At 42.2% G+C, this 10,805-nt stretch overlaps 1 protein-coding gene across 1 annotated transcript; it reads left to right on the top strand.

The window, feature by feature from the left end:
• The first annotated feature begins 4,395 nt into the window (after positions 1–4,395).
• Positions 4,396–10,805, top strand: BORCS7 (BLOC-1 related complex subunit 7). The gene is made up of 6 exons (XM_043985529.1): positions 4,396–4,613; positions 8,247–8,309; positions 8,352–8,356; positions 8,428–8,469; positions 9,721–9,741; positions 10,496–10,805. Exons 1-6 carry the CDS (start codon positions 4,476–4,478, stop codon positions 10,545–10,547), a joined length of 321 nt encoding a protein of 106 aa, XP_043841464.1. The 5' UTR covers positions 4,396–4,475; the 3' UTR covers positions 10,548–10,805.

Raw genomic sequence — 10,805 nt, 5'->3', positions numbered from 1 at the left:
AAAATAATAAAATACTTTTATGATTGAAAAAACCCCATTATTCTGAGAAGGGGTACACAGGCTTCACCAGACTACCCAAGGGGTCCATGACACAAAGAAGGTTAAAAATCCCTGTTTTATGTTGACATGAAGAATTAAATCAATATCCTTTGGTTATTCAACATTTCTGAATTCATCATGTTTACTAAGAGCGAGAGGAAGTGGAAATGTAGGAGGCTCAGGTGCTTCAGGAGATAGTAGATGGGACCCAGGTAGGCTAGAGCCACCATGGATGGCATTGGTAGTGAGACACAACATGAAGACACTAGAGTTTAGTAGAAAGGAAGGAAGAAGGGCTCAGGAAAAGTGGAAGGTCACTAAAGACAAAGTCAGAGTATTTTTCTTTTTTAAAATCAATTTAAAATTTATTTTTAAGATTCAGTTTTTAAAAATTTTGAGTTCCAAATTATCTCCCTCCCTCTCACCCCTTCCCCATCCATTGTAAAGGCAAGAAATGTGACATCAATTATACAAGAGAAATCATGCGCAACATATTTCCATGTTAGCTATATTGTTAAAAAAAAAGAAATTTGTAAAAAATTATGCTTTGTTCTGCATTCAGACTCCATTGGTCCTTCGCTGGAGGTAGAAAGCATTTTTTCATAAGTCCTTTGAAACTGTCTTGGATCATTGTATTGATTAGATTTGCATTATATTGATTACAGCTAATATTGTATTATATGGGATCATTGTATTGATTACAGCTAAGTTATTCACAGTTGATCAGCCTTACAATATTTCTTTTACTGTGTACAGTGTTATTCTGGTTCTGCTCACTTGACTTTGTATCAGTTCATAAAAGTCTTCCCAGATTTTACTCAGAGGATTTTTCAATTTTGTTCAGGACCCAAGTTGTGGCAATCATTTCATGGTTCCTCTAGTATATGTGCCAGAGGCTGATAATTAATCCCTCCTGATGTGCCAATGGGATGGACTAGAAGATAGATAGATGGGTGGGTAGGGAAGTAACTTAGGTAGAGCATTTATTAAGTTCTTATCATGTGCAGTCACTGTATTAAGTGTAGGGGACACAAAAACAAGAAAACAAAACATTTCTGATGCTAAATGAAGACAAAAACATTAAAAAAAAGGGCTGGGAAAAGAGAGTATAGAGAGTTGGAGTTGAGAACAGAAGTAGGGTGCTTGTGTGGGGACCAGACAGTCCAGTGTGGAGGTGGAGCAGGCTGGAGGGTAAGCTAGAAGTGTAGTGGAAAATGGAACTAATCCCCCCCCCCCCCGGGGCAATTAGGATTAAATGACTTGCCCAGGCTCACACAACTAGTGCAAAGTGTCTGAGGCTGGATTTGAACTCAGGTCCTCCTGAATCCAGGGCCAATGCTTTATCCATTGTGCCACCTAGCTGCCCCAGGAACTAAAGTAGTTTTAAAAACTCTAAATACTTTATTGTACACGGCTCTTCCCCCCCTGTCCTCCTCCACTCCTCTCCAGCAGCTATGGGAATTATAAACTTTCTGAGCAATATGACTCAAATTCCAACTTCCAAAAACATCTCCCTCTGTCATCTTATTCCCATGGTGCTTACAGGTATGGCTCCTCTCTCCCCAAATGTTACTCAAACATCAATCTAGGGGTCCCACTTCTGTTATCATTTATTCTCATAAAATATCATTACTGTAGTGGGGATATGTATATTCCAAGCTCCAGTGGGAGAACTCTGTTGTCCTGATAATAGCCCTATTCTTTTTGTACATTAGTACCTAAATTCATCCTTTTCAGATAAGCTCTGACCACACATTTGTTTGTTTGTTTGTTTGTTTTTAAAGAACAATCCAAAAGTTGTTAAAGCTAAATAGGAAACAAGGAGAGAGCTCAAGCTGCTCAGTATCATTTAGGTCAAAGACAAGACATAATCATCAACTGGCTTTGACGATCGTCCCCAAACATCATGACCTAAGACATGGCCTAAGCACCAACAGTCTTCTGGGATTCAGATGATACCTCCTTAGTTCCAAGAGTATCCTGGCCTACAACATAAGGTATGATCTTTAGTATTCAGGTCACAATCCATTTTTATTTTATTTTATTTTTTTGTAGGGCAATGGGGTTTAAGTGACTTGCCCAGGGTCACATAGCTAGTAAATGTCAAGTGCCCGAGGCCAGATTTGAACTCAGGTCCTCCTGAATCCAGGGCCAATGCTTTATTCACTGCACCACCTAGCTACCCCCTCCATCCATTTTGAATTTACTGTGGAAAGTGGCATAGGAAGTTGGGCTAAGTCTCATTCCTGTCAGGCTGATTTCCAGCTTTCTCGGCCGTTCTTATCCAATAGTGAGTTCTTTCCTAGGAAATTTGTGTTTTTCAGCCAACAACTCTTTTCCTTTTGTCCTCTGAGATGGCATGCAAAGAAGTATACAATCTTCTTACTTACTGAATGTGCATACAATCTTCTTTTAAAAAAATATCTCATTCTTCCAATTACATGTAAAAACAACCTTTAACATTCATTTTTAAAAATTTTGAGTTCTCAAGATTCCTCACTCTGTGAGATGGGCAAGCAATTTGATGTAGTTTATACAATACAATCTTCTTAATAAAGAATAATAGAGCCATTCAATGCCAGAAGTTACAAAGAGCCAAATCAAGGCTTGATATAAGAAAAAGTTCCTTAATGATTAGAGTTGGTCAAAAGTGGAATGGTTTGCTTTGGAATGTAGAGGGTTCTCCATCATAGGAGGTCTTCAAGCAAAGGCTGGGCATGTCTTGTTGGGGATGTTATATGAGAAATTATTTTTTGGGGAATGAATTGGTTACTGAGTTTTCTTTCAACTCTGAAATTGTATAAAAACTGAGGTTGAGACAAAGTGCTGTATTATATATAAATGTATACATTTATATACAAATATATTTATATATACTTATATACAATCTGAGGAGAAAGAGAATGCTTCTAGGTAAGCGGATTAGAGAAGGCCTCAAGGGGTGGTGGCACCTAAGATGAGCCTTGTTGGAAGAGAAGAATTTCAATAGGTGGAGGTGAGGTGGAAGTGTAATTAAGGCATGGGAAATTTAATGGAGTGTTCACCAATGTTTGGATTCAAGGGACTGCAGAATGTGATCAGAAATAGTCCAGTTTGGTTGAAATTTAGGGTCACAAAGGGGATTAATGTCAAGTAAGGGTAGAAAGCAAATTGATGGGTATCAGATAACAGTGGGCCTTACAGGCTAAGTAAGGAGAGTTTGCATTTCATCTTCAGGCCAGGACTTCTTAAACTTTTTCTACTCATGACCTCTTTTCACCTTTGAAATTTTTATGTGACCCTGGGTATATGGGTATATAAAATAAGTATACATAACCTTTTACTGTTGCCAACATTTTCATGACCCCCACATTCAGTTACTCCACTCCATATGGGGTTGGGACCCACAGGTTAAGAAGTGAGGCTACAGGCAATAGGGGAGCTACAGGAGTTTTTTAAGGAAGGGAGGAATATGATCAGACATATGCATTAGAAAGATGATTTTGGCAGTTGTGTGAAGAGGGTAGAGACTGAAAGCAGGGAGCCCAGTTAGGAGGTTATTACCAAGAGGCAAGGAGGACCATTATTATGCCTCGCATTTGTTTTTGTTTTGTTTTGGTTTTTGGTGAGGCAATTGGGGTTAAGTGACTTGCTCAAGGTCACACAGCTAGTAAGTGTCAAGTGTCTGAGGTCAGATTTGAACTCAGGTCCTCCTGAATCCAGGGCTGGTGCTTTATCCACTGCACCACCTAGCTGCCCCATGCCTCACATTTATAAAGTACTTTAAGGCTTGCAAAACCCTTTACAGACACAACTATAATAAAGGGGTAGGTGCTATTGTTATCTTCATTTTACAGATGAAACTGAGATTTAGAGATCTGCTGAGGGTCACATATATACTAAACATATGAATTGGGATTTGAACCCAGGTCTTTCTGACTCAAAGTTTAACTCCCTATCTAGATGGGTCTCTCATCCTGGAATATCCTCCCCGTGCCCCCATATCGAAGCCTTCCTCACCCCTCCCATTTAAAGGTGAATCTTGTTATTTGATTTCACAGAACTTTCTGGGTTCCCTTTGGCATTGACTGCATTCTACTTTGCATTACTACTAAATTGTAAGCTACATGAGGCAAAAGCTTGTCATGTTTTGTCTCCAGCTTACCACAAAGCATCGTACCTAACAGATATAATAAAAGGGGAATGAACTGTTAAAGTTTTCCCACGAACAGTCACACGTACAGTAGCTATTCACTTTGGCCTTGAATAAGGAGGGGGAGCTACTGCGTCTTCCTCCTAGCAAAGGATGCAGGACAAATGTGTCTGAGGATGCTCTATGGGACAAACACTCCAGGCGCATGCGCCCTAGGTCCTGTCTCCATTCACATTGCTTTTCAGCTTCTCTTGGTCCCAGCGACTTGCCGTCGCCGCAACAGACCTATAAAAGGTCCGCTGCAATGGCGGCTGGGGCGCCTGATGCCCAGTCACGATTTGGCCAGTCGGTGAAGGGGCTGCTCACCGAAAAGGTGAACGCCTGCGGTACCGATGTGATCGCCCTTACCAAGCAGGTGCTCAAGGGCTCACGGAGCTCTGAGGTGAGGCGGAAGGCTGCTTCAGTAGGCCGAGGGCGGGGAGGGCGGAGGGGGAAGGGAAACTTCTTGTTGAGCGCCGGGGCAGCAAGCGGAAAAGCCGCGCTGCATGCTGGGATTGGTAGTTTTTTCCGTGGAAACGTCTTCGGGATCTGGTTGTGAGCCTGGAGATAAAGCGGTGCATCCTGGGGACTATAGTCCATTGAGACGTGGTGGGTGTGGCTGCTGTATGGAAATGTAGTTTCTTTAGGTTTATGAGAGAGCCTCGATGAGTCCCAGAATTGGAAGGAACTTGAGGTGCCATCTAGGCCAACCCCACAGTCAGTAATAGGATCGTTAGATTCAGAAGGAGAAGATCACAGAGATCATCCATCCTCTGTAGCTCATACTGTGAGTGAAGACAGAAAAGATCTCAGAGATCATCTGAAGTCCTACATTTCGCGAATGAAGCCCAGAGAGGTTCAGTAATTTGTTCGTGGTCACACAGTTTAGTAGAGGACTTTAAATCCAGTGTTTCTAACTGCACTTCCAGTGTTCCTTTACACTACAGCACGTCTGAACCCGTTCATCAGGGCCATGGGATTAGAGAATGTTAGGACTGAAAGTGACCTTAAGAGTTCATTGAAGCTCCATGTAGAGAAGAGGAAATTGGCTTAGAAATGGGAAAGGATTTGCCCAGTTTTATTTAGCTCACACTTAAAATGTGCTCTCCATGGACAAGACACTGCTGCCCTTGGTCATTAAAGAGCAGGGACCCTGGGCCACCTGACCTACATAGGAGGGATGCTTCCCATATCCTGCTGTGCATTCCCTCCCTGGATCTGATAAGGACTGGCCATCCCCTCTGACACCTGAATCCTTCCTTTTACCTCCTATATCCTGCTCCTACAACTGTTCCAGTCACTTTTTTTTTTTTTTAGTGAGGCAATTGGGGTTAAGCGACTTGCCCAGGGTCACACAGCCAGTAAGTGTTAAGTGTCTGAGGCAGGATTTGAACTCAGGTACTCCTGACTCCAGGGCCAGTGCTCTATCCACTGCACGACCTAGCTGCCCCCCCAGTCACCTTTTATATCACCAGAAGAGAATTTATTTCTTTCTAAGGATTAATTAATTCCTTTGGCTAATAGATGGGCTTTTCTTTCTTAGAACAGTTATTAGCATTTTATTGGCTTTCTCCTTCCAGTTTTAGTGCTAGTTGACTGAGACAGAATAGTACTGGGGAGAACATTGAACTTGAAGTCAGAAAAACAGGGTTCATGTCCCAGCCCCTCTTATTCCTAGGTGACCCATCTTGGGGATCAGTCATTTCACCCCTGATCCTTAAATCTCCTCATCTGTAAAATGGGGATAACAGTATTTACATTCACTGCCTCACAGGGTTATTGTGAAGTTCAAATGAGTACTAACCAGTACCTTAATTAAACTCCTACTTCATTCCAGGCATTGTGCTGTGTACTGGGGACACCCAAAGAAGAAGAAACAGTCCCTGCCCTCAAGGAGCATACAATCTAATGGGGGAGATGACATGTAAACAAATATACACAAAGCTAGCTATACAGGATAAATAAGAAATTCACAGAGGGGAGGCACTGAAATTAAGAGAGGTTGAGGGGGCAGCTAGGTGGCGCAGTGGATAGAGCACCGGCCCTGGAGTCAGGAGTACCTGAGTTCAAATCTGGCCTCGGACACTTAACTAGCTGTGTGACCCTGGGTAAGTCACTTAACCCCAATTGCCTCACTAAAAATAAAAGAGAGGTTGGGGAAGGTGGAATTTTAGTCGATACTTAAAGGAAGCCAGTGGGGGTCAGTAGTCAGAGTGGAGAAGGGGGGACATTCCAGGCATGGGGGACAGCCAGAGAGAATGTCTGGAGCTGAGTGATGGAGTCTCTTGTTCATGGAACAGCTGTAAGCCAATGTCACTGGATTGAAGAGTATATGGTGGGGAGTAAAGTGGAAAGGCAGGAGAGGGCTTTCTCCAAATGCCAGACAGATAATTTTGTATTTGATCCTGGAGACCACAGGGAACCACTGGAGTAAAGTAATATTATCACTAATATTCACATTTATATAGAATTTAGAACTGAACGTGACTTGCCCAAGCTTCCCGCAGTAACAGAGTCATGATTTGAACCCAGATACTCTCATTTCAGATCTATTGCTCTTTCTGTTACTTCAAGCACCAACCTTTCTGGCTGGAAGAATTCTTCCATGGGTCATAAGCCTCTATGGGGGCTCAGAATTAGCTATTTAAAAGTTGCAACATTAAATTAAAAAACCCAAACAAGTTATAATTTAACTTTTTTGGAAGACCTTTAGTGATTGGGAACCTACTTCCCTCCAAAGCATCCCATTTTGTCATATTACTATAATGCATGTTATTTACTTTACAACAACTGATCTGCAAAAAACAAAACAAAACAAAAACAACAACAACAAAAAAACCCAAACCAAAAAGAAACAACAACTGATCTGTTCTCCAAAATTTGGACCTGTTGTTTCTAGTTCTGTACTGCTGCTTCCCACCTAATTATTTTTTTTTACTTGAAATAAAAATGCTTATTAAAAACAAAAAAAAAATTATAAGTTGCAACAAAGGGAAGGAAAATGAAGGCTCAGGTAGTGGTAGTGCTGTGGCATGCTGAAATGTTCAGTCTCCTTGAGCCCATTTTAGTGGCTGAGGCCTCAGTGTACCGTGAGGAGAAACAGCAACCTGTTAGGCCAGAAACCACTTGTGTGTGTGGAGCCCCACGCTGTTTTATGAGTGGTTACTGGAAGGAACCAGGGATCCTTACCCTGAAAAAAGGAAGACCTACAGGAACATAATAGCCATCTTCAGGGTTTGGGAGGGCAGTCACATAGAAGAGGAATTAAGTTTTTTTTCCCGCCTTGGTCCCAGAAAGAAGGATTAGGAGCAATGGGTACAAGTGTCACCTATGACTTCAGTGACCTTGGCCAGTCTCTCAGCCTCAGTTTCTTTATTTGTAAAATGAAGGATTTGGACCACATGGCCTCCAAAATTCCTTCAAACCCTAAATCTATCATCCTGGAAACCTAAAACTTGCAAACTTTGACTCGATGTACCTGATGTAAAGGAAAATTGAAGAACTGGAGCTATCAAAAAGAAGAAGGGGCTTCCTCGTGAGGGGAGAGCCATTCCTGCTCACTAGAGGTCTCCAAGTGAAGGCCGAATGACCATTTATTTGTCAAAGGTATTGTAGGGGCAATTCTTCGTCAGTTACCAAGTGGACTAGATGGTCTTCCAACTCTGAAGTTTTGTCATTCTCAGTTTCACCTTTTGCCCTGATGACCCTCCCCCCCCCCATTCTTCTGAGGAAGTGGGGAATAAGTCAAAGTCCCCATCTCAGCTCTTGGCTAATGAGCCATGTGGAGAGCTCAGCAGTTTCAGAGTACTTCTGTTCTGAAGCAGTGGCCTTTAGAACAGATGTCAGAACCGTGCCAGGCTTGCCACGGAGCCAAGGAAATGCATTCTCAACATGAACAAGAGTGGAAAATTAGTCTCCATTACATCTTGAGTGTATGTGCATAAGGGAAGGGGGAGGGTACAACAGCTGCACTTGGGAGATTGCAGGAAGTTGAGAAATTGTGTTGATTATTACCGTTTTTAGTTTTGTCTTTCAGCTGCTGGGTCTGGCAGCTCGCAACAGTGGGTACTGCAGGGAAGATGCCATCTTGCACTCAGAAGTAGGTAAGGAGTACTTTCCTTTAAGAGTCAGGTTTTCTAAGGACAGGTGTTACTTGGTGTCACTTCCGGGAAGTGGACAGTCCATATTCTCTGTGCTTGTTGTTTTTGTCTACAGAGTTTAAGGAAAATGGCAATCATAACAACTCATCTTCAGTATCAGTAGTATGGAGCAAACTCCAGAGCTAGCTTCTCAAGCCTTCATTTGATCACTACTTAGTCATTACCCTTAGTCCTCTTTTCTCTTTGCTTTTGGGATTCAGCATACTCTGTGTATGTGTGTGTTGGGGTGTGTGTGTGTGTGTGTTTGAGTAAGATAGAGAGAAAGAGAGAAAGAGCGGAGGGGTGGTAGGTAGGTAGGTAGGTAGGTAGGAAGGAAGGAAGGTAGGGGTGCGACCTCAAAGTTTACTTCCAGGAAAAAAATGTTCAAAGCTACAGAGAAAGTTGGAGGGGGGGTGGGAGAAAAGGGAAGGAGAAATCTTTACAGGGACAGCCTGCCTGTGCCTCGTCCTCATGATATCCCCAGGGTAGAGCCAAGAGGGGCAGAAATGGGAATCATGGGAATGAAGCATTTGTTGACTTGGTACCAGGAAATGTATACCAAGAAGCTGCAACTGCCTTTATCACTGTGGTTCCCAGTGAAGCAGTTGTGTCCGGTCCATATGGGTCACACAGAGAGTTTTAAAAAACAGACCTTTTTTCCCCCAAGATTCTTCAAATGATCACACTGTAGTTTGTTTGTTTTTTTAATTTTTTTTTTAAGTGAGGCAATTGGGGTTAAGTGACTTGCCCAGGGTCACACAGCTAGTAAGTGTTAAGTGTCTGAGGCCAGATTTGAACTCAGGTACCCCTGACTCCAGGGCCGGTGCTCTATCCACTGCGCCACCTAGCTGCCCCATCACACTGTAGTTTTAAGAAACCTCACTTACTATTCCTCAGATTTGCTTCAGTTTAGTTTGGGCTTTTTTCCTGTTTTTCAGCCTAGCCTATGAGAAGGAAATTGGAGTGGTTCATTTGTTTCATTTCTCTTCCTTTCGAGGAATGTTTAATTGCATTTGAACTTCTAATATTTTAATAAACAATGTCTTGCATGGTGGTTCTCCATGTGGCGTGGGTGTGCTGACATGATGTCTCCAAGCCTTAAATACCCAGGATGAATCTGAGCCTTGAATGTAATCTGCTGGCTCAAAACCCAGAGGCACTGTAACTTGGGAATCCATCTTTGCAGCTGCATCCACCTACATAAAGGACTCTCCAGTCAGTGGCATGTCCATTCACTATGTAGGATAGTGATAAAGGATGTGGAAAAAACCTAAAAATGTATTTCAGCTTGTGTCTTATCATGTATGATTCCCCCAGATCCACTGAGCTCGAATATAATTCTTATTTTCCTCCCCTCTTTTTCTTATTGAGGCAAGAAGCTATTCAGAAGAAGTAAGTAACCCTGGAGGCATGAGGTAGGGAAATCTGGGGGGAATGGGGAGGATGGCTTGCAGAAACCCTGCAGCTGGGGCCTGGCTGGATGGGAGAGTTAGGCCAACCCACGGGTTGACTTATAGTCTCTGGATCTTGAACTTTGTATCCCTGCCTTCTTAAAGAAGTCTCATTATTTTTAGATCCTAGATCATCTGGTTGCTAACACAGTTTATCCAAATGGCACCTAAAACCAAATTTAATCACTTTTAATTGGCAGTGTCCATTTACATACTAATGGATAATATATAGTTGGTGAATTGAATGATGTAATGTGTTTGAGTCAGTAAAACTGTTGGCTCTGTAAATTCCTTGCCAGTAAGGATTCTTTCTTTCTTTGTATATTCATAATATCTGGTACAGCACCTGGTACTAATAAATGCTTCTTGATTGATAGGTTAGGTAGATAAAATGTGCCCCCCTGAAATTTTGTTTATAACATCGATTTGATTAGCAAATCTTTCCCACTCCCCCCTCATTGGCTAAACTCGAGGGGCCCAGATATGAATGATCACAAATTCTGAAAGTAGTGTAGTCCATACTAATGAGAAGTTCATTGCATTAATATTTGAGAAATCATAGTGTATATGGGGGCAAGGAGGAAGAGGTATAATCCCAGATACAGAGACTATTTTACAATTAAAGTGAAAAAAACAAATGAAATGTTCACTGCTTGATTATTCCAAATGAACCTTTTTCTCCATCTGATCTGCAGTGTTGAGCTGTCTTCAAATCTACAGGAGCAGCTGAAGCATTTGCTGAAATGAAATGGCATCTTAGAGGCCCCAAATCCCACTTCTCAAGGCTGAGGGGGAAATTCAATTAGAAGAGAATCGTGATGGCTTTCAGTTTCTCCCAGGATATGGGGTTTCTCTCCCTGTGTACGGGCATCATGTAAGACAAGACACAAACCAGATGGCTCAACTCAGAAGCACCATTTGGTTCTATGCAGACAAACCTGTTCCCTCTCCCTGGATTCTTCACTTACTCTGTTTTAGTTTTCATTAAAGCAGAATGAAGAGAAA

Source organism: Dromiciops gliroides, chromosome 2, assembly GCF_019393635.1.
Source record: "Dromiciops gliroides isolate mDroGli1 chromosome 2, mDroGli1.pri, whole genome shotgun sequence".
NCBI classification, from domain to species: domain Eukaryota; kingdom Metazoa; phylum Chordata; class Mammalia; order Microbiotheria; family Microbiotheriidae; genus Dromiciops; species Dromiciops gliroides.
This window is presented reverse-complemented; position numbering and strand designations above follow the sequence as displayed.